We start from the raw sequence: 17,177 nt of genomic DNA, 5'->3' as shown, positions 1-17,177 counted from the left end.
TTATCTTCTTTGGACTAAAATTTTCAGTTTGGAACTTCATTTCATCTTTGGAGATTATCGTTTCTACACTTTATCTTTTTATCTTCATCTTGCACTGTGATTATTCTTTGTTTCCACCATGTTGTGTATTAATATTTGAGTTCGTATAATACAGACGATGTAGCCAGTTGCAAGATTTATTACAGGTTTCTGGTAGTACCCTAGACTTGGTGTAATTACCTGCACGTGTTGGTAAATACGCCATTTTGTAACACTTTTTTCTTTTACCTTGGGTACGAAATAGAAGTGAGTCGCATCATTGCCACACTTTTCTCTACACGCCGTAAAGGCTACTCTGCAACGCATATGTCTTGTTCTCTGTGTTTCATGAAAATAGAGGCCATAAAAATACAACACCCTTAACATAGCGTATTTACCTGCACCTACCTTATAAACATAGTTATGTCGGGTGTTCTGTTAAAGTTTGTGGAGAATTGGAAATATCGCTTATATACATGCATTGATTTTGAAGGAATACACATTGAACATATACTGTATAAATCCTTATATAATCTCACTTTTGACTCGCCCTGCACATAGCATTGCAAGTTAGTTTTCATTTGCAGTTTCGTAATTGCATACCAACAGGATACAGGCAGGATAAAATGAGTTTCTTAATATAAAGGAATGGTTTGTAAATAGAGGGATTGTATAAAGAAAGAAAATCTGTTAGGTCTTAGACTAAGAAATCAACAATAATCCTTCAAGACAGTTTTAATTAATCATTTCAGCATTACTATGATAGTATGCAGAAATTCAGAAGCTATTTCTAACCTTTCATTCTCTATTCAATGAACAGATTTAAACTATCATTCTACAAGTTTATTTATATAGCATGATCCCTCTTTGATAGAGTAGTAAGTAAGTAGTATTATATATAGAGAGAGAAGAAGTGGAATCTATTGACAAGAGAGATTTATTAAGAACTCCCTCGCCGTAGGTTAATAGACAGCCCTGCAAACGAGCCACGCAACTTCAAGTGATCATGTCTTGATCCGATTGTGGCAGGGGCTTTTCTACATCCGAGAAAGTCTTCCAGAGACTAATTTGAAGGATTCAGCGGATGCGACTTCCAATTGGCCACTGAAGGAGCTTTCAGTCGTCAAGAACAAAAGGAATCAGTTTCCCTCCTTTGTTTCTAGTACTTCTCCCTGCCTTCCAACCCTCTCTTCAATTTCTTCAAGTTGAATAATGTTGAAAGAAATATCCTCTTTTTCTTTCTTTCTTTCTTTTCTTTCTTGCCGTCTTGATTTAGATTCTAAACTAACTACGATATTTTTCATTCAGAAATTTGAGACATTGAAAGAAAAATAGATAATCAGTTTTAGAAAATATGAAAAAATCATATTCTTACTATATATTTTTTTATTAATTTTAACAGAATACGTCTGCATAAAGTAGACGATTATTATGTAGACTTTGATAGTATCTAGACTCGAGTTTCAAAGCCATTCATGCTGGACTAGTGGATATCGCGCGCGTCTTTGATTCAATATTTATTACGAGAGCATTTAAATTTGATAATTACGATGGTCGTAATACTCAGTGGGTGATCTAGCCCAGCCCCAAGTTTTTTTTTGAGTTAGATAAATAATTGAAGTATTATTTCTGTACAGTAAACGCTGCATTTTATTCTTTATTGGAAAATGTTTGAAACATTAGATATTCCTAGTTCCTGTTAAAGAAAGTGTGTAATCGGATTTCAAATTAAAATGAATTGCGTAAACTCTTGATATAACTATTGTAGTCTGGGTTCTGGTTACCCCCTAGTTTTTACTTCCTAGATCTGCCACTGCTAATCAGGGTTGTTTTGTTTAAAACAAATGATTAAAACTTGTTCAAAACAAATTTCGTTTAAAACAAATTTTATATACGTTTTAAATATTTGGTTTTAAACACATATATATTTTTAAAACTTAGTTTTAAATATATGTTTATTTTTATTTGACTGACAGAAAGAAAATTGTCGGAAAGTGTTTCCCATTCAGAAGACTATTTTGTTCCCGTGTGAATGTTTCGATTTCTCGTGGTTTCGGCAGATCAATGTGATGATCTAAAACGTATTTTGTGTCTTTTTTCTTCTTGTTTTTAACGTTTATTGTATTGTTTAAATGCTTATCAGTTAACTTGCGAGAAAGTGTCGTAGTCGAAGGTTGGACTACTTGTAGAACATATTAAAAAATAAATAAAAGAATTATCATGGAAACAATTTTTTGTGTTGTATTCAGAAAACAAACAAAGGGTTCTTTGCTAAATTGTGGTTCTGAAATTACAATATCACAGGCATTCGCTGATACAGTACATGTTGGTTCTCAGTCTCCGTATAACTTGGAATCGTTTAACATGAGTTTTACGGGAAGAAAAAAAAATACACCGTTTGGTGCAAATTTATTAAAGTAACTCGAACTCCATCAGATAAGTAAACGACCATACGAGCTCGTTGTAAAACGTGTAAGAAAGAATAAAGAATCTTTGAACTAAAATGCAATGCTGTCAAAAAACTGGAAAGCCAAACAGATGGCAGAAGTATTGACCCGAAAATTGCTTCTGATTATTCTAACGTCAGTGATATGGTTGAGATGCACTGGGAACTGTAGGTAAAAATTAATTTTGTATCACCAATATATTTTCCATTATATTATGAAAATTTTAAATTTGTCCCTCTCCCCCACCTCCGTTCTAAATTTTCCTAAAACCTTTACACCGTGTCTTAGTTTATATGAAGGGACCTGGCGTGAAAGGGCAAGGTATGACAGTCACACGCGTAATTAACCATTAAGGCGTGATACTTATTGTCACACTGTTGGGAGATTAGAAAGATGTGTTAATTGGATTAATACTGTACGTATCAAATCATTGCAATGTAAAATTGTTGTTAAAAGAAAAGGAATGATATAGAATGTGCTTGTTTATATTGTAGTTTTTGAAGTTTTACAGAGTTCTAAAATATGTTGGTTCTGACATTTAGATTCAGTATATACGTTATAATTTATATCAGTTTGTGTGGAATACAAAATGGTATTAAAGTGAATTGTCGTCGCGAATTTTGTCGAGGAATTTGAAGCTTAAAATATATAAAACGATAATCATGCCTGTTGTTCTGTATGGTTGCGAAACATGGTCGCTTACTCTGAGGGAAGAACATAGACTGAAAGTATTTGAGAACAAGATCCTGAGAAGAATATTCGGACCCAAGAGGAACGGGAATGGTGAATGGCGGAAACTTCATAACGAGGAACTACATAATTTATACGGTTTACCCAACATTGTGAGGGTCGTCAAATCTAGGAGGCTTAGGTGAGCAGGTCATGTAGCTTGAATAGAAGAAAGTAGAAACGCTTTCAAAGTCTTGACTGGAAGACCAATCGGAAAACGACCATTAGGAAGACTTAGGCGCAGATGGGAGGACAATATTAAGATAGATCTCGCAGAGATAGGAATACAAAGTAGAAACTGGATCCAATTAGCTAAGGATAGAAGTCAGTGGAGAGCTTTTGTGAACGCGGCATTGAACCTCCGGGTTCCATAGGCCATAGAGTTAGTTAGTTATTAAAGTGCATATCTAGTATTTGCTTATTGGTATTGATTTGTTTAGTATATTTTTTATATATGATAAAGTTTAGGTGTTGTTAGGCCTAAAAAATAAGCCTAATGTTATAAATGGATGATACTGCATAAATAACAATTAAGAACAGTAACTCAATCATATTTTCAACATACTAACAAATGGCGCAGTCTTACTTAAAACGGACCAACGCTATAAAAATTTTATGATTGGCTCATGACTATTGATATGATGGTGCAAGTTTGAGGTACACAAACTTAGATTCGGTGAAGGTGAAAATGGAATGGTAAAGAGCATAAGTAAAGTTATAGATGGAAAAGTGAGCTTAGTGCTCAAAAGTGCTCAGAGAGCTTAGTGCTCAACAGGAGCTGTGTGCTCGAAAATGTAATTGGAGCTGTGTGCTCAGGGAGCTTAGTGCTCAACAGGAGTTATATGCTCAGAAGTAGTGGGAGCTTAGTCCTCAGAATTAGTATGGCAAGGTATTTGATCAAGAAGGAAGATAGTGCAGAGGTCGGCGATCAATTTGGTCCAAGGAGGAAAGAAAGGAGGTGGTACAAAACATTGTCTTGCGGAGACCGAGGGAAGATGTTGGCAGATTAGAAAGATGTGTTAATTGGATTAATACTGTACGTACCAGATCATTGCAATGTAAAATTGTTGTTAAAAGAAGAAAAAGAATGATATAGAATGTGCTTGTTTATATTGTAGTTTTTGAAGGGATATAGTATACATGAAGCTGCATCAGTTCCCGAAGGAGCATGACGCTCATACTTTTAGGGATTATTCATTGAGTATGTACGAACTTACAAAGGGGGTAACAAAGCGACTTTTATTTACTTATCGACTGATACGAAAATAAAAAATAACGTACCTGTACTTTATATCTGCATGTGTAGTGCCCTTGTACTTTATCTATGACTATGTGTGTATGTATGGGGGGAAGATTTAACGCATATCCATGTGTCTTGTGCACATGGATACTTCTTACTATTGCACTACGTAGAAAAGTTATGGTATTTCATGTAGAAGTGGTAATAGAGCACAGAAGAAACGCAGAACAGGGGGTTCTCATGTATACTATTACCTTTTGAAGTTTCACAGAGTTCTAAAATGTATTGGTTCTGATATTTAGATTCAGTATATACGTTATAATTTATATCAGTTTATGCGGAATACAAAATGGTATTAAAGTGCATATCTAGTATTTGCTAATTGGTATTGATTTGTTTAGTATAAATTGTTTATATATGATAAAGTTTAGGTGTTCTTAGGCCTAAAAAATAAGCCTAATGTTATAAATGGATAATATTGCATAAATAACAATTAGGAACAGTAACTCAATATTTTCAACATACTAACACACACCACTGCTGAACGTCAGTGAGGCTCCTGGAATGACTTGATCTACATTTGTTCATCTGTCTGTATCTATGCACCACACTACCTCTACAAGTGATTTATAGAAGAGAGAAATTTCTGCCCGACGGGTTCCCCATTTCTTGAATGTTGAACACAAACAAAAACATCTGACATGCAACAGTGCTGAAACAAAGATTCAACGTTGAAGGTGAGGACTTTCTGCGTTGCCAGAGGTTTTGGCTGAAGTTGAAATCACAATCCAACGAGTGGAGAGCTCCGTCTTCTCCAAGACCAAAAAAGTGTCGCCGATCTCAATCAAAGGTAACGATTTTTGTTCACGATCACCAAAGCATTATCATGACGGACAGAGTTCCATGTGGAAGAGGTGTCACAGCAATGTATTGTGAATTCCTGCTGAAACTGCGCAGAAAATGCATAAAACTCGACCACAGTTGCTCAGGGTGGGTCCACTGATTCTCCACGACAACGATCGTCCGCACACAGCTAATATTGTGTATACAAAGCTTCGTAAATACGGTTGGGAAATGCTATCTCATGCTACCTACAGTTCGGACATGAGTTCTCCAGAATGCTACCTGTTCCCAAAGTTGAAAAAACGTATGTGTGGACGTTGGTTTCCATGTCTGGAAGAGTTTTCTGCACCTGTTACCCCAACCATTGATTGCTTCAGAAAACTTACATCCTTAATAGAATAGAAAATCTATTCGGACGTTGGGATTTTGTCATTCCCAGGCAGGGAGATTATATTGAAGACCTTTAAGAGATCCTCTACAAACAATAATCGTGTAAGTCACAAACAATTAGTGTGCATTATTTATGAAACGAACCTCATATGGCAGTAATAGGATTAAGTACATACGGTAGCAATTTCCTGATCATGGTTATTGAAATGACATATCTATTGATTAAGGCTTAAGATTTAATTCTTTGGATTGCTTTTAATATATGTATAGACCGTATATAGAAAAACGAAAACTATGAAATACATGAACATAAATTTTGAATTTGTTTTATAAACGATGTCCATCCTCAACCAAAACGAACATATTGGTTATTTGTGGAAAATACTGTCGAATCGTACCCTTTGCATATTTTGAATGTATTCAAAATGTAAAAATTAGTAACCAAGTGTTCAAGGATTGGGAAATATAGTGACCCTAGATAATGTTAACTTCTTAAAGCTAAGAATATTCTATCAGTATAACACATTACGTACATTCTTACTTTATATTTTATATAAACAAACCAATATAGGAAATACTTATTACCTAGAATAGAATGGCAGGAATATAATATAATTTAAATTTGCTGTATGATTTCATTTCCTCCTACGAATAGTAATTTAGAATAAGCGTTAAGGAACTGAGAGTGACATTTAGTATTTGCATCTATCGGAAATCAATGTTGCTTGTTGATGCAAGTTGGCTAATTAAAATGTAAAGTAACCAAAGATGAAGAAGAGAGAATCCCTTTCTACTAGCGACTCCACCTTCCAACGGATGACGTCAATTGATAAAACCATCATCCTTCACGTCAGTTACATTTGCAACCTCTCTCTTCCGGGTATTCGCTATGCTGAATAGAACATAGCTATTCAGAGCTAAATGACAATAACTTATCAAAGAAAACAACGAAGATTCATTATTATTGTCGGTTCTAAGATCCTAGATACAATTTTTGAGACTAATTTTAAATAGAATCATTACAATAACAGGAGCAATGGGGAAAAAGTGGAAGAAAATTTACCGGTCTGATAGCACACGTTTAACTGAATAATGTGTTATCAGAACGCAATTTACGTGAGCTTCCACTACTGGTTTTATAGTTTTAAATATGCTTCTTCTTAATTCAATTAGATTCTCAATTTCCTCATGATGATTTCCTCCGTGGAGAGGATTTCAAGACACTGGGAGTGAAAAGTACTACGAAAATACTAGGAATCTACATGAGGGCAATAAAGTATGGTCCTTCGGTGAATTTTGTAGCTCCGGGAGAGGGACTTTGCCTCCGAGTCACTTTTTCAAATCATCACTGCTCACTACGTTGGGTGAAGACAGAGATAAGACATTTCCTTTCTTACCGAAGTTTTAGTTTAATGATTCCATTGTGTAGAATTAGTCTTCATACATGATAAAAATTTCGGAAAAATATTCCTTATTCACGACGATGGAAAGCTTCAAACAACGCAAAAATGCACTGCTTAGAAACAGGTTATTTTGGGTAACGTCACATACCGGGTCCTCTCTCTAAAAAGCATTCAATACAGGGGACGGGATGGATAAGTGGTGAAATGCTCACTTCTGGTATTAGGGTCCCTGGGTCGATTCCAAGACGTAAGTTTATAGTAGACAACATCGTGCTCATGAGTTTTATCGCAGTTTTGGTCTTTCCTCTCACATGGCCATTCCACCAATTATTTTATAATCATTTAGTTTCATTAATTATACGTCTCTCTTACCTTATAGGCTGTGAACATGGAACGTGAAAATAGAAATTTCATTTTGTGCGATGCAGTAATCAGCCAGATGGAACTAGTTTGTTATCATTACTGTGTTACTATATCTGTTTATTAATTAGTTTAAATGTTAACTTATGTGTTCAAAACACTTCAGTTGGTCTCTATATTTTAACATGGACCACTGCTTACCAAACTCAATCAATATCAGTTATTTACATTTCATGGACTAATATAATCAGTTACCGATTTATGTTCCATTGGCTAGAAAAACGGCTGTGGAATAATATTTTTAATTTGTAAAATAATTCGATAATAGTGCTCATTCAAATGATTATCATAGTATGTTTGTACGTGCGTTCAATAGAGAATTTATATTATTTTTACTTGGAGAATGTTTTCTCCGGGCGAAATTTCCTCGGTCTCCTCTCTAAATGCATCCTTCATCGAATCTGTGAGAAACTTTCATACTAGAAATTAACACTACTATCAAATCATCGTGCTTGGATATGGTTAAGTTTTTTTCTTAAGTGCGAATAAGATTTTGCTTCGTAAGGTCGGTTGGTGACCCAAATATGAGAACATTAATTAGTGTATTAGCTCAGGTTTCAAGCAATGTCCATTTACGTAAATGTACTAAATGCAAACTATCACAATAGCCTTTGTGTGCTTTTACGTGTAGGTTGTATTACAGCTTTTAAAAGAACTGAATGAGTATGTATGTTAATAGGGTCTAATTGTTCTGTGCATATATTTAGGTGATTTAGTAAATTAAACGCATTGATTTTATTACTGAGGAACAAGTACACTTTTGTGCATAATATTGCAAACTAGCTATACCCATTCTTCGCATGACAGCAGTATTTGAAAGTCAACGCCTGTCGGAGTATCACTATTCATTTCAGCGACCGCGAAAACCATGAATTTGACACTAACATCGATGATTTTGGGCTATTTTTACATGTCTCGGTACCCCCTTCCACCGCTGACACCCGGCTCGCATACAATGGTAGCTTAATTTGCAAGTCATCGCTAATGGAAGTGTCACCATTCATCTCAGCGACTGTGAAAACTATGGATTTGACACTAATATCGGTCATTTTGGATTACTTTTGCATGTCTCGGTATCCCCTCCTGGTGACCCCCGGCCCGTAGCGGAATAGGGTGAATTTGGAAGTTAATACGATCAGACTTTCAGCATTGATCTCAGCGACCGCAAAAACTATGAATTCGACACTAATATTGGTCATTTTCTACTACTTTTACATGTCCAGGTAAAAGCTCCCCTGACCCCCCCCCCCCTGGTTGGAATTTTGAAAAAACCCTTCGCCTTGGTCTGGGTCCTGGACCAAGGTATCTGTGACCAAAATTTGGTAATTCTCGGTCAACTTGTCTGGTCCCCAGACTGGGTCCAGTAAACGCTCCCCCTGAGAACCCTGGCTCGAAATTTTTAAAGAAAAAACGCTTCGTCTTAGTCTGGAGCCTGGACCAAGGTATCCGTGATCCAAATTTGGTAACTGTCCGTCAACTCGTCTGGTTCCCAGGCCGCACACAGACAGAAAGACAGACACACACACACACACACACACACACACAAACTTTATTTTATTTATATAGATTACTACACTACAACTTTGTTCTTAGATATTCAAGTATATTCCAATAGTTGGTAGTAAGTAAATAACAAATAATTTACTACTTAATGAAGCCTTAAATTTTGTTACTTCCATTGTATTCTTTTTTAAAAATTATTATTTGCAATGTCATACACACTTGAAAAGCATGCATCATGTCTGTCTTTCTTTAACCCTTTCGTTACTGAGCGGCTCAGGCAGTTTTTTTTTTTTTTTTTTTGAACTGATAGATGACGTACAAACATCGTGGTTATTTTCTTAAAGCGCAGAAGTAACAGACCGAATTGCAAATTTTGGCTAGTTACAATCATCACATGAGCGAAAGGAAGTACAGTAAAACCTGTCAACTTGGCCACCTCTCTAAGTTGGGCACCTGCTCATCTTGGCCTGGTTCGTCTTGAACCTGTATTTTCCCATAAGACAATCATTACTTATTACTGTGTAATTTGACCACCTGTCTATCTTGGAAGTTAACAAGATTGAAGAAATATTTACCCTATGATGATAATGGTAAATTTACCTGCGTATCTTGGCCACGCAAAATACCGTTCTCTTATATTTATTAACTCTTTCGTATTCCCATATGATAGGCAGATGTCCTGTATTTGTGACTGGAGACAAAGAAGCATGGATTCCCATGATTTGTTCTTGAAAGTCAATGGCCAGAATACTATCGTGATAAAGGGGCGGTGAAGGAAGATGTGAATAAGAAAAATCACGTATAGAAAAATCAGGAAATAGTTGTACGTTCACCCTGTCTCTTTTGGTAAAACCATTAGCTTTATCGGCTCCTTTCATCAATGGGGAGCTTTAGTAATTCCGAAAAATTCTCAAGGTTAAAGTTAACCATCTCAATTGTCAACTATTGGCACCTGACGGTTTGTCGAAAAGTAGTATAGCTTTTTAAGGTATGAATTCCCTTAATATTTTCTCAAAACGTTTTTGTTCTGAGGGAAACACCTGTAGCTCATTAACAAGAGATCATTAACAAATAGCTCATTAACAAGAGATACTATACAAGAACTACAAAAGTAGCTGTCGTGCCATTGCTTATTAACTAACTAACTAACTCTATGGCCTATGGAACCCGAAGGTTCAATGCCGCGTTCACAAAAGCTCTCCACTGATTTCTATCCTTAGCTAACTGCATCCAGTTTCTACTTTGTATTCCAATGTCTGCGAGATCCATCTTAATATTATCCTCCCATCTGCGCCTAGATCTTCCTAATGGTCGTTTTCCGATTGGTTTTCCAGTCAAGATTTTGAACATTGCTTATTAAGATTTTACCATAAAGTAACATTAGAAATTCTATTCTAAAAATACCAATCACACTTTTTTCTGTAAGTTGGCCACTTAACATTTTAAGTTGGCCATTTTTTAATGGAACCGATGGTGGCCAACATAATCACTGTATTTAACATAATCAGCTAGCTTTGAAGCATTTTATAATGCGATGAGAAAATTCTGTATAAATGTCCATTGAACCCACGATAAAATACTCTAAAGGCTTGCACGGTATACGTGAGTACTTAAAAGAAAACAATAAAAATGATCACAAATTTTGGATCAGAGTCATGCAGGATCCTACCTGTATAAACTTCCCCCGGCACATATTTCTCTGGGTTGCCGCTAATGTTGATCCTGAACCTGTTGTCTGCAGGTGATTTCGGTGAAACTCGTCCCTCTGGTTCGCGGTTACAGCGCCCTGATGACACAGGTATTAACCGCGTCCCCGTCACAAGTAAAAACAGCATTGAGATATTCCGCATGTTGCACTGGAAAGAGAAGAATAAATACATTATATCACATTCTTACTCTTACAGACATTAATTTAAAAGAAAACCACTATGTATGAAACATATTGGTGGTAAAGTTAACAGCAGATTGCTAGAGGGGTGAGGTAGAACCACGATAGACTAGGGCTGTGCGATATGTCGATATATCGATATCGTCGATAATCGATATCGCAAAAATATCGACGTCGATAAATCGATATCGTCGATATTCGATATCGATATCCGATATCGTCGATATTCGATATCGATATCCGTTATCGTCGATATTCGATATCGATATCCGATATTGTCGATATTCGATATCGATATCCGATATCGTCGATATTCGATATCGATATCCGATATCGTCGATATCGATATTCGATATTGGTGTCTCACACTTCCTCGAAAAAATTGCGGCGGGTTTTGCTTTATATATATATATATATATATATATATATATATATATATATATATATATATATATATATATATATATAACGCTTTTGGCTCGCGATAGTAGCTGCATTTGCATTTCTTAACCGAATTAAACCAAACTGCACGATACTCGTGTGAGGCAGAAAAACGCCCCGTTTCATGAGTCAAATTAATGTAGGGCTTGGGGACTATGCTTCCCAACATTCCATGTTAATATTTAATTTTCTCTTTTGACTTCATTTCTTAACAGAATGAAGCCAAATTTACAGAGGATTAGTATGGGTTAAAAATTTGGTTCCTTTTGAAGATGGTCCAAATCGGCTGCGGTGGGGTAGGGATGTTTCTACGTCTACTTAATCCACCTAAATATTGTGCATTTAACTTATATTATCGGCTACACTTCTTCACCGAATCAAACCAAACTTTGTGCAAAAATTGTATTGGGCAGAAATGATGTTCCTTTCGAAGAAAAAAGCCAAAACCAGTGCAGAGCCGGGGAGCTATGCCCTCCAAAATATTTCTCATCATTAACATGGCTGTATTCCTTAACAAGTCAACTTGATATCCTAACTACCATTAATGTTTGTGCTGTATTTCCATTGCGAGTGAAAAATCAAATGCCTGTGTTAAAATTTGCTTAAATCTAAACAGACAGGGAAACAAAAATTTACTATTTTTTGTGCAAAGTAGTAATTTTCCGTTTATTTGTATGTGGTTACTAGATGTAAGTTGAGCCACATAACTCAGCCCACTAAAACAAAAGCCTCCATTCTGTTATTTCACTACACAGACCTACATATTCTGTTTAGGTAATATTAACACTTCCCTATTTCTTTGGATTTGCTTAAGTATTAGAATATGCATTATTAGGTGCACTGTTATTAGGAATGAATTAGAACCTTTCTAAATTGATTTCATAAGCAGTACTGAATAATGGTATAAGATGTAAGGTTTAGCCTAAATTTAATGAAAACATGAACACTTTTAGATATGAGTTTGCACAAAACCAATAACAAGAAACCTCTTAAGTTCATGTGGGAGATGTCAGGTCTTTGCGTAAAGCTCTTTAATACAAAAAGATTACCAATTTAATAATAACATGAAAGAGATCTAGATTGATCGCGTGTTTTCTTAAAATTTGATATTAAAATAGAGTCCAAGTGTTAAATTTGTAAAGCCAACGGATTAACTTAGAAGAACACAAACACACACATCACACATACAGAGAAAAATGAACAATAACTGTCTTGTTTAAAAATATGCCTATTAGCACTGAGTATTCAACTAGAAATGTATGATGCATTGAAGTTCATGACACTGCTATTTAGGAACGAGCTCTTTTGTTTATGGAAAGAAAATCAGTTGTTTCACATGTTCTGCACTAACTGTAAGTGAAGTATGAGCATCAGTTACGATATTGCATCCACAACTAAATACTCTTTCCGATAGAACGCTGGTACCTACACAAATACTTACGAGCCAGAACAGCTAATTTTGGAAATTCATTGTCATGAGATTTCCTCCAGTGAAGGAGGTTTTCTTCCATATCTGTAGGCAGTGGTGCTATTCTAATTTTTGGTGGACGTAAAACTCAAAAATTTAATTTCATTTCAGATATGGACGAATGACGTACCCGATCAACAAAAGCAAAATCAGGGAATCCCCGTTTCTCTTTTGTGCTAATCATTTGATGCCTCACTGCAACAGAAAATCGATGCATATCTTTCAGTGCCATCTACAGACAGTGGTGCTATTCAGCCGGTTCGCTAGAACCGGTTGTTAATATATTTCGAGTTTGCTAAACCGTTTGTTATACCCAGGCATAACAGTAAATTTTATTCAGTTATACCCAAGAACGAGTAAGTTTCAGTTTATTTAGCTTTGTTCTTAGAAATTCTTACAGCTACAGGGTTAGATATATGATCTCTCAGAATAAGGTATTTGGTCTAGGAATTAATTCGTGCGGTTGGTACGCACACATTGAAGCTGTAGTACAAACACAAAATACATAAATACCTTAAGAAAAATATTGTCCATCGCTAGCCACCACTTTCGCCCATCTGTCAGGCAATGTACGGATTCCGTGGCGAAAGAAGTCCTCATCCTTGGAAGCGATCCAGTCAGAGACCCATGTTTCGATATCTTCTGAAGAAGTAAACCGCTGTCCAATCAAATCGTTGTTCATGCAATCGAACAAGTAGTAGTCCGAAGGAGCAACGTCTGGTGAATACGGCGGGTGGGGTAAAACTTCCCATCCGACATTTTCTAAATAGGTTTTGACCGGTTTTGCGACATGTGGGCGAGCGTTATCATGTTGAACAATAAGTTTATCATGTCTGTTCTCCCATTCTGGTCGTGTTCTGGCCAGAGCTTGCTTCAAACGCATTAAGTGTCGTCGATAACGTTCTCCATTCATAGTTTCACCCGGTTGCAGCAGCTCATAGTACACCACACCTTTCATATCCCACCATATGCACAGCATAACCTTTGCACAGTGAATATCTCGTTTTGGTTGTGATGGACCTGGTTCACCTGGTTTCACCCAGGCCTTTTTTCGTTTAGGGTTCTCGTAATGGATCCACTTCTCATCACCCGTAATAATTCGATGCAGAAACCCCTTTCTGCTCTGTCGTTGAAGCAGCAATTCGCAAATGGTTTTTCGTCTTTCAACGTCTCTGTCTTTCAATTCATGTGGAACCCAATGTGACATCTTTTGAATCATTCCCATGGCTTTCAAGCGTTTGGAGACTGTTGTTTGATCAACGCCTAATGCTGCTGCAAGTTGTTCCTGCGTTTGACACGAATCCTGCTCGAGCAATTCTGTCAATTCTTCGTCTTGAAATTTTTTTGGCTGTCCAGCTCGCTCTTGGTCTGCCAAGCCGAAATCACCACTTCTAAACCGTGCAAACCACTTCTGACACGTTCGCTCAGCTAGAGCATGGTCACCATACACTTCCACCAAAATACGATGACTTTCAGTCGCACTTTTCTGCATGTTAAAGTAATGCAGCAGGACACCCCGCAAAAACACTTTATCAGGCACAAATTGCGCCATGTTCACTTAACTACAAACTGGTGTTGACGCTTTAATCCACTGCCCTATACTACGAACGATACGCGATGACAGGGGTTTGCAACACATGTGTGGATACACGGAACTGTGGGACGCTCCGTTCGTTGCGCCATCTCTTGTCCACCCGCACGAATTAATTCCTAGACCAAATATAAGCGATTTTTCTTAATTTAAATGGGCTGGTTAGATATCAAGAATGAAAACTGGGATCACATGAGTGCAGTGGTGAGGGTTATGTACATTTGAAATGCATACATACCATTATCAATAATTGTTGATCCATTGCTGGGTTAAGGTGTTTCCAATACTTCTTGACAAACATCTATTTTGGATAATTCGTTTCCAAGATAATCGCAGTGCTACCTAATTTCGTCACAACACCTTATATTGGGTTGCTGTGTGGGTCTCTACTTGTCATTTGTGGCACCCAGTGAAAAATTTGCCTTTGTCTATTTGTATGATTTGCTTTCTAAGAGAGAGGGAGAGAGACAGGGGCGTAAATAAGGGCCCCGCAGACCCTGCATTGCGGGGGGCCCAGGCCATCACGGGGACCCCACATTCTGATGTAGGACGTAGAAAAGGGGCCCAATTCCACTTTGTCTGCGGGGTGGCCCCCAAGCCCTTAGTTACGCCACTGGAGAGAGGTATCTTTCTATGTATCCATCTACTATCTCTCTCTCATATATATATAACCAGTCGATGTCAGTATTGGATGTTGCCGATATCGATACTCGATATTGTCGATATCGATATTCGATATTGTCGATATCCGATATCGATGTTGTCGATATCGATATCCGATATTGTCGATATCGATATATCTATTCGATGTCGATATCAGAAAAATATTGAATGTCGATATCGAAATTTCGATATCGCACAGCCCTACGATAGAGAGTTCAGTGCAAAAAGGGGTCAAAACAAGGATACCATAGAAAAGCAGAAAAGAAAATATTTGAGAACTCCCGAATTTACACCGCATTCTTATTCCTACACTTGTACACAGGTTTACACTTCATACGATAAAAAGGAAAGAAAACAACAGTAGAACACGAGCAGAGCTAGTGTGGCGTACACAAAGAGGACATATTAATTACTGGTGTTAAACGTGATGTACATAGGTAGATGAACCTTTCAAAAATGGGGAAGAGTAAACAGCTCGGAGAGAAAGTCAAAGAGACAATTATAAAGCTAGCATTAAGGAAATAGTCGTTAACAAAAATAGGACAATTTATACGAAAAAGGCACACAACAGTTGAACATGTAGTAAACAACTTTAAGTATAGTGGTTCAGTGAAAAATAAACCAAAAAGTTCCAAGAAGAAGAAATTAAGTAAGCAGGACGAGAGAGAGAGATTGTGAAACAGGTGAAAGCAAATCCCTGACCAAATGCTCCAAAAGTCCAAAAGATAATAGAATGTGCTGCAGGTAAAAAAGTAAGCACTGAGACGATTCATCGAGTGTTACACAAATACGACTAGCATGGACGAATACCTCGAAAGAGGACATTCATAAGTCGTAAGAATACTAAGGTACAGTTTCAGTTTGCAAAAGAGCATGTTAACAAGAGCCAGGAATTATGTAGCAATGTCAGCAAAAGGAGTTGGTGAAATTCAGTTTTCTGATGGTACAATAGACAAGGTTAAATACCTTAAATTCTTCGGAACAATGTTAATTAAAGTGCAGAAAAATTGTGCATGCTAACAATTTATATGTTCCAACATGATCACGATCCCAATCATACAGCAGGTATAAATATGGAGTGGTTGATTTCGATTCTACACAAACAATTCAACACCCCTCCCAAATCCGCTGATCTTAACCCTATTGAACATAGGGTGTATCGAAAAAACGTTTTTGTTTTGAAATCTTGTTACTCTTAGTGGCCATTTTTGGCCAAATGTGGTTAATAAAACAGAAAAATTTCGTATCGATACTTCAATTTTATCAGGTGCCGCCATCGGCTTGAAATATTTAAAAATATGATGAAATCGTAGATTTTTAAAGACAATAAATGAAAAAGTTATAACTTTATACTATGTTCCAATTACATAGTAATAATTGTTCTCCAGACAGCATCAATATAATAATGTTCCACATTCCATTCAAAACTCCAATTTTTTTGAGTTTCCGCCATTCCTCTGAACTGTGTGTGTGGGAGGGAAATCAATGATCTTGTATATTAATGTATATATATTTGTAAAAATTCCGCAAACAATATTTACATATTACTGGTCCTCAAATGTTGTAATTTATTTAGGTTCAGTTATTCATTTTTAATTTGTATTCTGATTTCTTTGTGAACTGTGGTATCCGCTCCCGAGATTTTAAAGTAGCCAAAATACGTCCATGACGAGTGTCTGCACCAGACACACAGAACTGGCTGCTTCTGTCACTAATTTTATCATGCTCTCTACTGCTTGAGTGTGGCAAGGAAAATTTATTTCTTCACTTGCAAGTACGTCAATTTTTATATTATGTTTCAGCTAATCTTTGGTTAGGTATTGTGTTAGTGGTGGCTATGTCAAGACACACTCAGACCAGTTTATAATATCAATGTAGTTTTTGCGTCTAATTTGACCTCAGGAACTTTGAATTCTCTCACACTGACAGATAAGGATAATGTTCTTGTTTTCAAAATTCTTCTCCAACCGAACCTTCTTATGTTCGCGTCTGTGTCCGATATCATTATCAGAAGTAAATTCTCGGGATGAATAAACCATGCATTTCACATTATCACTGGATCTATGATTGATTGAGAATCTGAATCCATAGATTTAGAAAATGACATAAATTTCCATAAATGTTAGCTGCTTA

The 17,177-nt window shown here is 36.5% G+C and overlaps 1 protein-coding gene across 3 annotated transcripts in view; it reads right to left on the bottom strand.

Annotated features, from left to right (window-relative positions):
• The window catches only part of LOC145681019 (spondin-1), a 541,475-nt gene that overhangs the window by 447,152 nt on the left and 77,146 nt on the right, over window positions 1-17,177 (bottom strand). For all 3 annotated transcript variants that reach the window (XM_081752306.1, XM_081752308.1, XM_081752307.1), the window contains exon 2: window positions 10,663-10,849. In XM_081752306.1, the coding sequence (XP_081608432.1) occupies window positions 10,663-10,843 (181 nt within the window). In that variant the 5' untranslated portion in view covers window positions 10,844-10,849. The remainder of the gene's footprint in view (window positions 1-10,662; window positions 10,850-17,177) is intronic.

This window comes from Thermobia domestica, chromosome 3, assembly GCF_964235325.1.
Source record: "Thermobia domestica chromosome 3, izTheDome1.hap1.1, whole genome shotgun sequence".
In the NCBI taxonomy this organism is placed as follows: Eukaryota; Metazoa; Arthropoda; class Insecta; order Zygentoma; family Lepismatidae; genus Thermobia; species Thermobia domestica.
Note: the sequence above shows the minus strand (reverse complement) of the source record. Positions and strands in the feature narration are given on the sequence as shown.